The sequence below is a fragment of the Palaemon carinicauda genome, chromosome 3 (assembly GCF_036898095.1).
Source record: "Palaemon carinicauda isolate YSFRI2023 chromosome 3, ASM3689809v2, whole genome shotgun sequence".
Classification (NCBI taxonomy): Eukaryota; Metazoa; Arthropoda; class Malacostraca; order Decapoda; family Palaemonidae; genus Palaemon; species Palaemon carinicauda.
This window is the reverse complement of record NC_090727.1, coordinates 145,850,020-145,866,776: the sequence shown is the minus strand read 5'-3', so window position 1 is coordinate 145,866,776 and position 16,757 is coordinate 145,850,020. Positions and strand designations below refer to the sequence as shown.

At 36.1% G+C, this 16,757-nt stretch overlaps 1 protein-coding gene across 1 annotated transcript in view; it reads right to left on the bottom strand.

The window, feature by feature from the left end:
• Window positions 1-12,568, bottom strand: part of LOC137634592 (probable RNA-directed DNA polymerase from transposon BS) — a 62,459-nt gene extending 49,891 nt beyond the window's left edge. The window contains exons 1-2 of the mRNA XM_068367047.1: window positions 10,935-12,568; window positions 6,252-6,394 (exon numbers count right to left, since the gene is read on the bottom strand). Of these exons, the coding sequence (XP_068223148.1) occupies window positions 6,252-6,394; window positions 10,935-12,568 (1,777 nt within the window). The remainder of the gene's footprint in view (window positions 1-6,251; window positions 6,395-10,934) is intronic.
• Between the last annotated feature and the right edge of the window lie 4,189 nt (window positions 12,569-16,757).

Below are 16,757 nucleotides of genomic sequence, written 5' to 3'. Positions count from 1 at the left end.
AGTTTATATAGGAAATATTTATTTAAATGTTACAGTTCTTAAAATATTTTATTTTTCCTTGTTTCCTTTCCTCACTCAGCTATTTTCCCTGTTGGGGTCCCTTGGCTTATAGCATCTTGGTTTTCCAACTAGGGCTGTGGCTTAGCAAGTAATAATAATAATAATAATAATAATAATAATAATAATAATAATAATAATAATAATAATAATAATAATAATAATAATAATAATAATAATAATATCCTGCTAAGATTTTGCAGCAAACCATCGCTTATATTTCATTTCATTAATTTTCTTACTATGAAAATGAATGTTCTCCATTAGGTCACACACAACATATGTGTATTTTCCACTGAAATATATTTTCAGTTTGAGCGTGTTAACCTTGTCTTCATTATAAGGACTGCCTTATGCATACCTACTTCTCTGATATAAGGCTGTTTTTTTTCTGGATACTTCTCTGCAATTTCTTATTTTTCTTATTCCATACATACAATAAATTTCTTCAATGCTGCTACTCGGTCACTTTCAGTTGAGCTACAATGATCTCTCTGATTAGACTCTTTTCATCAGAGTTTATTATGTTATGGAAGAACATTATCTTTACATAGACTAAGCAATTCTGCAAGACACTGACAATATAGGCCTAACTGTTTCTGCAAATATGTCCCATTATGTAGTACTTAATTGCCGATTGTTCATACATGTTTCTTACTGTATTATCCTTTATTGAAGGTTTTCCAGATCATTCATACACCTCTCATCAGCCCATTTCGGAGAATCAGATGATTCCTTCCACCCGTGGGCTCGGTGGCGGATCAATAGCAACCAAGGTTGAGCTTGCACGCACATTCTATCGTAAGACGCATTGGTGAATCGTAGGAGATACGTGTGAGATGTGTGTGCATGCACATTTATTATCTGAATTGAATCTGCATTTAGTGTGACAATGTTATTCGTTCATCATATTATTTGTTATTTTTCGTCTTATTATTCGGATTGGAAGGACTTCAGACAGAACTTCGATGTGGGATAGGCCTATACCAATAAGGAACATAATGAGAGAACGATATGTCTAATCTGTGCCACAGCAAACTCTTTCCTTACATGGAAAAGAAATAAATTTTATATCATAGAAATCAGCTTTAGTTTATCTCAGTTTTTATTTCATCATACCTTAATTCAATTCTAATGCACAGGACTAGATATTATACTTGGTTTGATTTTCCTGAGAGTGAATGTTCATGCAAATAGTATAGAACCTGAATAATCAGGGTTGTTTTCAACGATCTCGTCTTTTTTTTATTTGATTTACTCTTAAAAAAAAAATAAGGAAGACTCTATTATAAACAAATAAGAGCGGCCAGTATATTGTCTAAATTATTCTACTGTAATAGCTTCAAAACGTCCCTTAATACTATTCAATAAGTTTCTGTTCTGTTGCGCAATTAGATATTTAAGCAGAGTGCAGATTTCGCCTGAGCTGATTCAATCTTTAACTACTATATATATATATATATATATATATATATATATATATATATATATATATATATATATATATATATATGTATGTATATATATGTATATATATGTATATATGTATATATATATGTATATATGTATATATGTATATATGTATATATGTATATATATATATATATATATATATATATATATATATATATATATATATATATATATATATAGTGTGTGTGAATGAAATTATAGTTATGCAATGGCTTGTATTCGTTCTAATAATAGCAGATAGATAAAGTATGATTTTATTCTATATAGATTATTCCCATATCTGTATAACGATGGATTTTAGTAAGATATTTCTCAGAAAATTAAGCTGCACTTATTATAAATCACTCCACGCGTAGTGGAGCAAATCTAGATTAATATTTCTGTGAAATGTATTTAAAATTGAAATCCAAAGGGAACTTCGAGAACTTGCATTAAAAGCTCTCTTTTTATTTTCAATCTAATATATTTTACAGAAAGAAAATGTGGATTTGATTCACTATTACTGTTAATATCATTATAGATATTATCTTTTCCACCTTACTTTTTATTGGGTGGGCTGGTAGCAGGTAGGTAACGTCTTCTTGCCGGCAAGCTGAAGCTGTAGTCCCATTTCTTTCTGCACGATCTCCCACCATTTAGCACCATTTCATAGCTAGGTCTGCTGGTAGAGGTTGTTAGTGTCCTACCGAGGTCCCCACACCCCATTACCCATTTGACTGTCAGTCGGTAAGTCTGTTACAGTTGAAAGAATTCAGCCAAACTTGGATAGATGTAGGCTACATGAAGAAGAATTCTCTGTTCGTATGTCCAGCTATCAGTTTGGCTTTCCTTGCGTCAATTATGTTTATTTTACTTCCATATCGCTTCGTACTTGGTTGGAGAGATGCAAAGGAATTTCACATTGCAACCGAGAGCTTAGTTGTTCTTGTTTGGCCACGAAGACCAGGCAATGTAAAATAAAAGTGGGCGGGGCAAGTTTGCATGTCTGTTAGCCAGTTTAACTCTTTGTTAATGTAACCAAGCATTTTTCCTTATTCGTCTGATTGTCAGTCTAGAATGTACTACATAATTATTCACCTCATATTTTTACTCCATTGTTATTACCTATTTTATATGTTGATATTGCTTGAGGGCAGACTATTCTATCTAATTTCTCTTCCTCTTGTTTTGTTAAAGTTTTTTATAGTTTATTTAGGAAATATTTATTTTAATGTTGTTACTGTTGTTAAAATATTTTATTTTCTCTTTCCCCACTGGGCTATCTTCCCTGTTGGGCCCCTGCTTTTCCAACTAGGGTTGCAGCTTAGCAAGTAATAATAATAATAATAATAATAATAATAATAATAATAATAATAATAATAATTGTTTGCTTTTCTCCATTACGTTATGTGGAAGTTGTTTCGTTTCTTCTTAATTTATAATTGTAATGACCTTTATTTTTTTAATACAGTTCTGCAAATGAAAACTGCATTGTCTAGTTGAAATGATATGTAAAATATATAGGATTGTTTAGTTTATAATTGTGCTAGGCGTTGTTGCCAGATAGACAATTTCTAGATGGGCTGATGAGCTAGTGAGAGGCGGGAAAATGTAATACCAATTTTTAGGGGTAGTATAAAAAGGATAAAATTTATTTTTATAGTTATTAAACTAATTGTAAAATTTATTTTTTTCAGCCTTCCTCCAGTTATCTCGTGTTATTTTGTTTCAGGCTTATGCAATGCCCTTCACCCAGTAGGAAACCAGTTTATACTTGTATTATCACAAACAGATAGGAATGGTATTTTCTTGGTTTGAACACTATCAGTCATTATTATTATTATTATTATTATTATTATTATTATTATTATTATTATTATTATAAGCTAAGCTACAACCCTTGTTGGAAAAGCAAGATGCTATAAGCCCACGGGCTCCAATATGGAAAAATAGCCCAGTGAGGAAAGGAAACAAGGAAATAAATGACAAGAAGTAAGGAACAATTTTGATAAACTATTTGAAGAGCAATAACAACATAAAGATATATCTTTCATATATATATATATATATATATATATATATATATATATATATATATATATATATATATATATATATGTGTGTGTACTACAAAATAGAAAATAAACAAGAGGAAGAGAAATAATATTGAACAGTGTGTTTGCTAGAGAACTCTACCCCAATACAGCGGAAGACCATGGTGCAGAGGCTATGGCACTACCCAAGACTAGAGAACAGTGGTTTCATTCTGGAGTATCCTTCTAGAAGAGTTGCTTACCATAACTAAAGAGTCTCTTCTACCCTTACCAAGTGGAAAGTAGCCACTGAACAATTACATTACAGTAGTCAACCACTAGAGGTAAGGTTTGTTTTGTAATCTGTGTTGTCAGGTATATGAGGACAGACAGGTATATGAGGACAGAGGAGAGTGTGGAAAGAATAGGCCAGACTATTTGGTGTATCCGTAACCAAAGAGAGGGATTCAATGTAGTACTGTCTGACCAGTCAAAGAACATATAACACTATTGGTAGTATATCAATGGGTGGCTGGTGCCCTGGCCAACCTACTACCTACAGGTAACTACCCGAAATTTGTCATTGAGCTCAAAGTCCTCTTTCAAGAAACAATTCCTTAACAATAAACCACACTGTTTAAGTATATCTGAAGTCATTTCCCTATCAGAGTGTTGTGGCATACTATCTACAGCACTATTCTTGAAGAAGATTGTAGGGGCCTTTGCACTTTGAGGGGTGAAGAATGACACATCATTACCACACATATTTAGCAAATACAGTTTCACATCCCTGTTTCTGAAGGCAGTGACATCTTGATCACCACTCTGTACCACTTTATTGCAACTATCAGATACATATGACAAGTTGTAGCACCTCCCAGAGTTCAAACCTGGTTCAATGTTCTTCATTACATCTGCAAATATATCCAGCTTCTTTTGACCAATGGACGGCAACGCAGACTTGGAGGACTGCCTTTCTCCTTTCAAGATATATTTGCGGATGCAGTCATTGTGACAGCACAAATCTGCCCCAAACACAGCATCTGCATCTTGCAAGTCACTGGTTCGCGTGTATACTTCATCCTGAAGAGACAGTGCAGCTCTCAGGAAAGACTTTGCACGGCCTTCCTCCGAGATTCGCCACTTCTTGTATACATTGTTGTGTTTTACATGGCCACATATGAAGCACGGCTTGGAGAAGATGTCTACATTTTCTGCACGTGATGCTGGATCCCGTGCTGCAGTTGAGGAACGTCTCCTCATCTGACCACCAGATGAGGTACTCTGCTGTGCACCTGCGTCAGATGTTGCTGCCAGCTGCAATCTCTCAAGATTCCTTTTGTGTGTGTACCGTTTGTAGCAATCATTATCAACATGGTAGACAAACTTCGCCTGATCAACATGATTCAGTCTCTCTAACACACAGTCCCCTCTAATGCCAGCAGCTTGGATTACTGCTAATCTGCCATTCTCTGTCCCTGATGTATTAAGGTTGGGTTCATCTCTTTGGCATATGATGCACCTCTCAGGATCAGTGGATTGGAGGTATCGGTGAAGCTGTCCGTCTCCGTTTTCTTGGGATATCCGCCATACTTGATGATGTCCCTATGTACTCGTCAGTCCTGAAAAGAAAAAAAAGAGCATTAACCCTTAATCGGTCACATATAGGAAAAGTGTATGGTTTACTTTTTTGCCTTGGTATTATAATTCAACGATACTAGCTAAGATATTTTTGCTAAAAATGCTTTTTTGATAAATTAAATATTAAAATTACAAATTGTTACAAAATTAAAGTAATCAAATTCTAACAAACTAGTAAATATCTCCATTACTACCGGGTTTCAGAACAAACACCCCAACTAAAATTGTGTCCAATGAGGTCCACTATCAAAACCAGGTGGGTAAGGGATGCAATAGAGAAATTTTGCCAATTTTCGCTATTTTCAACTCAACCTCAAAGGACTACTATTTGTGTTAGAGACTTCAATTCTTTTTCTAAAATTACCTAATATTGTATGGTATTCAGATGTGCATTCAAATAAACAGTTATATCATGAGTTTTTTTGTTGGCCTACAAATGAAAGAAAGTCTTAATTTCAAGCATAAGTAAAATTACGTCACACTTTGACCTCTGGTGACCTTGACTTTCATCTGATGACCTTGAACTTGTTTTCATGTTGTAGATAACTAAACTAGCTTCAATTTAAGCACCAACACAAAACCATAGGTTAATTGTGTGCAATGTTGTTAATTTTAATTTCCCGTACCCCTAACTTTTGGAGCGATTTTGCATCAGAGCATTTCTAACAAACTAGTGAATATCTCCATTACTGCCGGGTTTCAGAACAAACACCCTCGCTAAAAATGTGTCCAAGGTGGTCCACTATCAAAATCAGGTGGGTAATTTTGTGGACATAAAATGGATGCAAACACCCCTTGGCTCCAGGACTATAGTCCGAATTCTGTTCATTGGCACCGATTGAATAATGACACCATGTCGTATATTGGATTATGCATGCAAATTATCAAAATTTCACTTGATTCGTGCCATGACATCAGGAAAGACATTTGTGTGAGTGTGTACCACGTGCGTTGTGTGATGTAGTTGTCGAAAAGAGCCAAATTAAAGACAATTCTCAGATCGCCTTATTCAGGCATTGTGAAAGGGAGATGGTGATAGTACAGAAATGGATAATCTAAAGTGATCACATCCCAATCCAGTGAATATGCTTTCTGTTAAAACATTGTGCATTTGTGAAACTGATTCATGGTGGATGATTGGACTGTCCTGAGCATACTTAATGGGTATGCAATACGCAGACAAAGTATATTTAAATTCCTTGGTGCTCCATCTGCAAAAGCATATTGTAATTGTTAATATTTTACCATAAGACACATTTAGTTATCGCCTGTGTTTGATAGTTATCAGTTTCACTGCAAAATATATTGAGTTTTTACCATTCTCATGGTTTGTATTCTTTTATTGTCCCTCAAGAACCATCAGTCGATATTTCTATGGCCCAATTTCCCACAGTTAAAACACTTAGCCCACTAGGCAATTCGCTACTCTTCCGCACTGAAGCTTCAAAACCTCTATTTGAATCCCTAATAATTTTATGAAAACCCTCTTCGCTACTTTTACTCCAGGAAACGCTTTGTATCAGCGAATACTCATTATTATTATTATTATTATTATTATTATTATTATTATTATTATTATTATTATTATTATTATTATTATTATTATTATTAGGCAAGCTACAACCCTGGTTGGAAAAGCAAGATGCTATCGGCCACAGAGGCGGCTTTCTCTAAACTTTTTATCTGAAGCTTCTCCGAGTGGAACTTCAAATTTTTAGATAAACAATACTTAGACTCTTTTAACAAATTTAGTTACTTAACACCTCAAAGTCGTCTAATCTTCAAGCAATATCGCCTTTTATCCGAGCAAAGTCTACGTAAGCTTGATTTAGTACCTTGCAAAGGCTCACTAAGTAACCTGGGAGCCTCCGGCATCAATTCATATGCGTTAAGAATAGACTATTTCAACTCGTTATAATTGCCTCGTGTGTCCTCAAGTAAAGTACCCCCTTTTACTTTTACTTTATGAAGTTATGAAATAATGAGTTACCGGTACTTAATTCTCATTAAAACGGGTAATCATCTTGTTATGTTTAGCTACATCGAAATCTTCATTACCTTAATTGCCTCTCTCTCATCTGTAGTACGCTGTCCAACTCCTCTTAAGCTCACTTTGTGTTTCAAAGTTTCTATCATCTCCCATTAGCACTTCACCACTTTTCTCCATCACGATACCCAAGTTTCGTATCTAACCCTTGATCAAAACGTCCTTTTTTCATATCAGTAGTAAAACCTATGTCTACACAATTAACAATTGACACGAGTTATTGTTACTATAAACTTTGAAAAGCAGCATGTCATTATTATGACATGTCTCTTGACGGTGAAGCCACTTTCTAAATATCTCGTTTCAACTTCAGGCTCCCTCACGATTAGTTTGAATACATTTAAGACAAAATAAATAACATACTCGCTCAAACATGTTTTGCTCAATTTACCAGTAATTCAGACACCAGATAGGCCTACCAATATCTTGCATTACCCACTTCATGAACAACACATGATTTATAACAGGTTTGAATGTGAGGAGGAGATTAAGCACAAAACAACACTTCAAAACAAGTTAATAAACACGGCAGTTACGAACGGAAAAAAATGTCAATAAATTTAAAATAACAAAACTTATTAAACGTTTAGCGCTGCCTGTCTTGGTTCAGGCAACAGATCTTAGGGAGTACTTCAGAGCAATTTCATGAGTACAAGGTCAAGTGTGTTAAACGAGGGATGTGTTGTATTATCTTAACCTGCATCGGTACATCATTGGGGAAATGTAAGTACATTTGATTTCCATGTGTAGTATATTGATTAATATTGTCCTATGGGTGTTTCCTTGTGTGTGTAGGCTAGATGTTTTGAATAAGTTGTTGCTCTAATATAGTTTTACGATATTTGTTTCAAAATATGGGCCTGGCGTAGTAACATCAGGTATAATTCCTCCTTCAATGCGTTATTTGGTTAAACATTTATCAAAGAATAATCTCCAGGAGAGTAATTTCATCTATTTTATCAGAGGAGAGTACTGACGCTCTGACGCTCATACGAGGGTTGTCGTGACGACGTTAGGTGCGGGCGGGCATCGGTCTAGGCCTAGGCAAGGTCTATAGATGCATACATAGACCTTGGGCCTAGGTATACAGCGGGCATATTTTGGCTACGTAAATATTCACAAGTTTTCCTGTATAAATTAATAAATAAACGAATAAAGCCCCGAGTTAAACGATAACATCGGAAACTAGTTTTCTCGAAAACAGGACCGGAGTTCTTTCGAATTTTGATATAAATTGTGTGAACGTAATAGCAATTTGATGTGTCTTTTTCAACGTTTACGATACTTCTTACAGAAATCATGGAATTAATGGGTTCCTTGAGAGAGAGAGAGAGAGAGAGAGAGAGAGAGAGAGATTTGATTTAATAATTTTATTGCGTTCAATATTATACATACATACAATGTGTATATACATGCACACGTATACAGCAGAACACAAATGGCGCACCCCCTAGCAGGCTTGCATCGGAAAGTTTGCCTTAACAGATATTATTCCCTTTACTTAGACAAATAATAACAATAATGACATTAATAATAACAATAATAATGATAATGACAACTATAATGATAAAATAATAATAGTAATAATAATAATAAGTAAACATAATAATAATAATAATAACAATAATAATAATAATGATAATAATATGGCAAGCTAGTAAGCATTTGCAAAATTTGGGTAATATTTCTTAACTTCCAAAAACACCCTAGGATCCAAGAAATGGCCAAGAATAACATGGAATGACAAAGTTTTAATTTCTCTTCTAAAACGTTCAATTTCATTGCATTCTCCAATATAATGATGTAACCTGTGCCCATCAGATAACTCACACAAACGACAGTTTCTTATGTTGGAATTTCTATCATTTGTCACCTCCCACAAATACTTATATCCTAAACGCAATCTGCTATAGCTTGTTTGATGTTTTCTAGTATGTAAACCACTCTTTATGTAATTTGGCTCTGACCCCTTAGTGATATCCATATAATTGCGGAACGAGGCACTTTCCAGGTATACTCCCTTCAGATATTCTATATCTCGATGACGCTGTTGTTTTTCTATTTTATTTTTCAAACTTTCATATGACAGTGGGAAACTGTAGTCAACATTTTCTTTACAACAGCCTTGCTTTGCTAATAAATCTGCTTGATCATTCCCAGTCAAGTTACAATGAGATGGGGTCCAAATAAAATGGACAATTCGATTTTTCTTTTCAAATTTACATAAAAGTATTCGAATTCTATTTACTAACTTATTACTTCCGGATGACTCTGACACAATAGACTGCAAAGCCGACATACTATCAGAGACAATAGTGACACCACCCAACTCATTCTTGGCAATAGTAAGTGCGGCAGCGATTCCCAGAAGTTCTGATTGTGTAGTGGAACAATGATTGCTTGCCCTGATTGCGAGAGAGCGTGATTCCTGTAGTATACCATCCTGATAGAGAGCAACTCCTGCTCCAGCTCGTCCATTCTCCTGCAAAGAACCATCTGTGTATAGGACACTAGCACTATGTGGAAGGGCACTGAACCTCCTGAGGAAGTCCTGCCTCAGCATCTCAATAGGCACATCAGATTTCCTATATGTGAGATCAGAAAAGGACACATTAATTTCTGGAAAATCCCAAGGCGGTAATTCTGGTACAACATACTGATTATTATCCAAATAATCACTCACATTAATGGTACTTAAGAGTTCTCTAGCACTGTTTAACCACTTATTACATTTATCTTTCCCCTTCGGATTCATTACGGCCTGCTTAAAAATACCATCATCAGCTGTATTGAGAGACTTTACAATTTGATTTGTAGCTACTGCTTTGATTCTTTGAGCAAGAGTTGGTAATCCTATTTCATGCCTAATAGTTTCAATTTTAGCCGTTCTAGGGCACCCAAAAATTATCCTCATTGCTTCATTTTGGAGAACCTCGAGAGATTGCCTCCTTTGTCTGCTAAGAGTAATTAGATTACTTGCACTGTAGTCAACGACTGATCTTATCATAGAAATATAAAGGGTCCGGAGAACGGGGACAGAAGACCCAACACTTCCCCTTGCAACCTTTCTCAATAAGGCTAATCTTGGTTGACATTTTAGTTTTAGTTTGGTTACTTCATCATTCCTATGATTGCTCTGTCCAACAATAACCCCCATATATTTATATGTAGCTACCTCTTCTATTATTTTACCTTGCAGTTTAATAATCTGTTTTTCTTTATTTCTCTTACTTAGTATCTTGGTTTTCTCTGGGGATATAACTAACCCTAGTGAATTACAAATTTTTTCTATTTTCTTGAGTATTAATTTTACAGCTTTGGATGACTGTCCTTGTATCACTATGTCATCTGCATAAATAGTTGTTATGATACCTCTTGTCTTCAAAGAGCCAATAACATTCATTAAAACATTAAAGAGCATGGGCGATAAGACTCCCCCTTGAGGTGTACCTAGTTCCATCTTTTCCCACTTGGAGTAAATCCCTTCAAAATATACTCTACTGTATCGATCTTTAAAATAATCCTCAATTATCCTAATAATGTTACCAGATGTAATGGTAGATAATTCAGCTAAAATGGCAATTGGATTAGCTTTATCAAAAGCTCCCTTGATATCAATAAATACTGTAAACCTCTTTTTTTTTATTCCTGACAAAACTCTATGAATACAATGCTGCGTACTTTTACCTGGCATGAAGCCATACAGTTTACATGACAATCTACGTTTAATAGTATGCATCATCCTGTTTAATATAATTCTTTCAAAGATTTTACAGAGGCATGATGTAAGAGAAATAGGTCTGAATGAACCTGGTCTACCATGTTTTGGGACAGGAATCATGATGGCCCTCTTCCACATTTTGGGCAGACTGCCCCCACTCCATATCATGTTGTATAGTCTAAGGACTGGGTTACCATGGACTGTTGCAAGAAACCGGATGATATCATAGGTGACACCATCCATTCCTGGTGCAGTGGATTTTCCATTCTTGAGGCATCTCCGGAATTCTTCTTGACTGATAGGTTTTTTATCGGATGGATGATATTTTCTAAGGGCTTCTTGAATTTTCTTGAGTCTTCGTTTGAGATTCTTTGCAAGTGCACTTCTAACCTTGAGTGGTAAACAATCATAACTTGAGGATTGTGCCCACTCTTCCATAAGTTCATTGCATTTCTCTGTTGGGTTAGGGTGAAGACCCTCTCTCCTCCTTTCTCCTTGGACAATCTTAACCTTTCGAGATATCTGTCTGAATGGAGTATTGTGATCCATTGATTGGAGAAATGCTATCCAGTACTTCTCTCTAGATTTCACTTTAACATCTTGAACCTGTTGAGCCATCCGTTTAAAGATAAGGAGGTTTTGCTCAGTGGGGTTATTTTCCCACCTTTTCTTCACTTTTTTATACTGTTTATCAATTCTCTTGACAGCTGGATCACTATTATACCATCTCTTCATTGTTCCGATAGTCGTTCTCATCTTTTTCTTTGGATTTGTAACACTTTCAATACAATTCTCAAGCTCTGCAACCATATCTCTGTTAAGGTCATCTGTAGTAGATACTGTATAGCTAGCATACCAGTTATTCATTTTATTTTTGATAACCCCTTCATGCTTTTTTGGAATTTTTAGTCTTTTCCTTGGGACAATATGCCTTCGTGTTGTATCTGGAAGCATTATTTCCCCATATACACCAAAGTGGTCTGAGGTTAAGGTATCAACAATTTCACAGTGGTGTGGAAGTCCAGGGTCATTCACCAGACATACATAGTCCAATTTATTTCCCTGGAGATGTGTTGGCTCAGGTCCATTTATCACGTTTATAATATTACTCTCACTCTCAATATGATTCATAAATTTCTTGCCATTATTGTTGTAGGGTTGCAATGAATTATCCCCAAGTTTATAGTGAACTGCATTAAGATCGCCAACAAGTATGCAAGGATGGCCATCAACTATTTCATGTAGCCCTGAGAAATCAAGCTTATTATCTGTTATATAAACATTCATAATTTTGATTTTGATGTTTCCCTTCTCGTCATGTATGTTAAAGAGTTGGGAGTTGGTGTCTTCTCCAAGGGTGACGTCTATGCTATAAGAGACAGGTATGCTGTTCTTGATATAGGTAATCATTCCTCTATAAGGGGATTGTCTCATGAGACTGTCCACAGTATACATTTGGTAACCTCGTATTTGATACTTATTGGCATCTGTATGCTTGGTTTCTTGTAAGCAGATAATATCCAAATCATTTTCAAGGCAGAAATGCTGCACTTCAATATGTTTATTCCTGATGCCATTAACATTCCATGTGAGAATCTTAAGAGGGTGCTGTTCCATTATACTATAGCTTCTGCTTGTGAACTTGTTCTGTCAATATTATGTGTTGACTGCTTAAAATCCATAATGCATTTTATCAAATTGGCCAAAGCTACACCATATGAGTGTTTATCCTCGGCTGACACCTTCTTAAGTGCAGATCGAATATCTTTAACAGAAAAATCCCGAGGCCAAGGATGAGCATTCATCACTGTTGCAACAGCTGCTTCTATGATATCATCAGCAGGGACTTGTCTGTTACTGATGGTGGCTTCATCTGGAATTATCAACTGGCTCATTTTTTCTTCTAGCTCAAGTTGCTTATTTTCTATGGCAATGAATTTCTCTTCTATTGACTCTATTTTCTTAGTGATCTTTTCTTCAAATGATTGCAACATGGTTACAATTAAATTATTATCAGATGGCTGGTTTTCAGTTATCCACGAAGGAGCTGGAAAGTTCAAGTTACTTAATAGGGATTGTTCTGGTGAATTTTCTTGTATGGCATCTGTATTTTTAGACTCTTGATCTGTGGCTCTGATGTTATGTCTTTGAGGTGGCTTATTTAGTGTCCCATCACCTGTCGCAGAACTTTCATTCCCAGGGTGATTTGGACATTTCAGTGCAGTTGCATTGTGTGTACCATAACAATTGGGACATTTTGGTACAAACTGTTCTCCATTTGCGATTTTTTCTTTACATACTGTTGATAAGTGACTTCCAGCACAGTAACGGCATTTGGGGGGCCTATTGCATCCTGTACTTCTGTGGTTCCATTTGGAGCACTTGCCACACAAATTAGGTCTATTAATATATTTCTCAATGGTGAATGATTCATGAATGTGGTCTAATTCTATACTATTGGGTATTTCACCTTTACACCAACCTACCACTTCTTTACCATATCTACTTTTGGTATTCCATACAAGGCCTTGTAAACATGTATATTTTTCTTTAATCCAATCAAGCGACAAATAAGAGTAGAGTCCCTTGATTATGATTTTAACAGTCTCGGTAGTGTTAGGTTTATTCAATATAATCCCTTTATGACCTATTGTTGTTAAATCCGTTACGGTCTTATCACTATCTCCTATCACCATAACACCATATTTTCCAAGTTTGGCACTGATGTGGTATCCATTTTTATGTACATCTGCAATCCACCTGAGTCTCTCGTCCTGTGAAAGCTGACAATCCCTACGAAAGTACATCACTGTATTGGCCTGCGGGAATTGTTGAGATTTTTGATGATTTAAGACACTTGTAACATTATTCTGATCATGTGAAATGCTCAAGTTACTTCTCTTGATCCCTTGATTTTTATCCTCGCAATTTACACGATCACTGACACTTTCATTTCGTTGACTTGTCTTTTTCTTATTTCTCTTTCGTTTCACCAACGTAAATCCATTCTCTTCGTTTCTACTGTTTCCATATCCTTCACTATCTTCATTTTCACCGTTGGATGATTGAAGACTACCATTTTCAAAATAATCAGTGTTTCCCACACTGTTTACATCACTGGTGGCCGTTAACAGAGGTGTTACTGGCTTCTTAGTTGATTGCTGGTAGGCCGAGGAGCTCGGCTGCGAAGGTCTGCCATCACACGTAGACCATGTTGCTAAGCCAGGACGTCCGGATTCATCTGCGATGGGCTTATAGTTGAGAGTGGTGATGACCTCCTCCTCCCGACGGCGCTCTTCCTCCTCCTCAGATCCCAGCAGTGTCTCCTTCATACTGGCTTCCGATATATTCGTGGAGAGAGAGAGAGAGAGAGAGAGAGAGAGAGAGAGAGAGAGAGAGAGAGAGAGAGAGAGAGAAGGGGTGAACGGTAGACCAGGAAGGTGGGGTGGGGAATTGGCAGGTGGGGGGAGGGGGAAGAAAAGGATATGGGGAGAGATGACAAGGGACGAGATCTAGGAGGATTAATATGTATTAATCCTCCTGGGACGAGATTAATACATCGAGGTAAAGTTTAACTGTCGTATCAAAGGTCAGTGGTGTGGGATGGGAGGTTGGGATTAGGCACACCTTGGGATTAAGGGTCACTTCTCACTGTCCTCAGCCATACGTTGGCGGTTGGCGCTGCTTTCGACACGATCCCTCTGTGTAGCGACTATTCTAGAGGAAACGAATATGACTGCTTTCACTGAATGACTTCATTTTTATCATTAGAGAGAGAGAGAGAGAGAGAGAGAGAGAGAGAGAGAGAGAACGCAATAGTCTGAGCCGGCTACGTTATTCTACGACCTTGGTTATAAACTATTTGAATTTTCTCTCTCTCTCTCTCTCTCTCTCTCTCTCTCTCTCTCTCTCTCTCTCTCTCTCTCTCTCTCTCTCTCTCTCTCTCTCTCTCTCTCTCTCTCATTATTATTATTATTATTATTATTATTATTGATCGATTTTTTCATAATGCCATTAGACAGTGATTATATTATTATTAATGAAACAGAGTATTATCTCGAGACCTTATACATGAATACACTAAATCTCCAACATATTCTACAAACAACATTCTTCATTTTTCGCCAACAATTTTTTTAACACTTAGAAATCTATCTCTATTACGCAGCTAGTGCCTGTTTTTCTCCAGCACTTTATAATATCTTTCAACGCTGTCTTTCACAACGCCAACAGTCTCCAACGAAAATCTCCAACATCCAATTTCCTTGCAACATTTCCCGGAACTTTTTTCTCCAACAATTTCTTTTATACCGTTCGTCTCCATCAATTGTCCTCCAACACCCCACCAACGTTTTTACGGCAACATCTTCAACTGCCTCTATATTCTTTCCACAATATTCCTTCTCGAACAATCTGTAAATAAAGCTCCCAGTCTTTTATAACTAATAATCCACAATAGAACCTCTAACAATCTCTCTCCATCTGTATCTCCAACAAAATTTCTACATCACTGTCTCCAACAATATTTTCCTTCACTACCTCCAACAATCTATCTTCATCACTGTCTCCAACAACTTTCTCCCTCACTGTCTCAAACAATCTTTCTCATTCACTGTCTCCAACCTCTTTCACCAACATCGTCTCCAACAATATTACTTTATAACTGCCTCCAACAATCTCTCTCCAACACTGCCTCCAACAATCTCTCTCCAACACTGCCTCCAACAATCTCTCTCCAACACTGCCTCCAGCAATGTTTCCATCACTATCTTCAACTATCTATCCCCATCACTGATTTGTTTCACCAGTGTTCGGTCTGAGTCATGACACCGAGCATTGTCAACAAATTACTTTATGATTTAACAGGGAGTACGAATGCATTTTAAATTTGATGGGTACGCGATTAGAGTCAGATGACATGAATGAAATGAATGATGAGTCTGTGTGAATCCCTGGGAAAACATTGTGACGTCATAGCTACTGTTGAATAGCATATCTTGAATAAGATTTTTTTTTTTAATTGAAACAAAATTTAAGATTTCACCAGTAACGTAATTTGTTTGACTTAGAAGTCAGAATGAGATCTTTGTTTTTCAACTGTAAAGAATTGTGTGTTTTTAAAAAAAGCGTGACAAGTACAGAATTCGGGGTTATTAGGTGCTATTTGGCAACATGATGAAAAGAACAGAATTTGATTTTTAACTTAGGTTTGTCCGTTTCTTCTTGAAGAGCGAGATCAATTGGGTAACAAAAAAATTGAGAAATGACGAACAAGTTATAGACTTTTTTAGTTTGTGTCAAAAGAATAAAGTAAATGATCGGAATGTGTGTAAAAACAGATATGTGTGACAGTAATTTTAAAAATTGTAATAGCAGTTAGGGTTTAGTAAATAAGAATGTAATTTTTCAGCAATAATCGCCCCCTAACCACTTGTTGAACAACACTAGAACCATCTACAAACAATGAAGAACAGGTTGCTGTAGAGTTTTGTCAGTTCAGTTCGTGTCATTATTAAGTTATATATAATGAATCAGAATACAGTAAATGTTTTGATTGTGTAAGAAAAGATATGTATAACACACGTGTGATTAAAGTTGTGATAGGTGAAATTCAGTAAAAACCAAAATGCCATGATTCGTTTTGTTGGGACAATCACTCAGATGACAGCATTCTGAATGAACAATGCGGAACCGTTTGCAAACCAAACGACACCAGACGATTACATCAGCATAACATTCCAAGTCCTGCCACGGTTACAAAAAGAGTGATTAAGTATAATCAATGATTCATTGTGTTACAACTCAT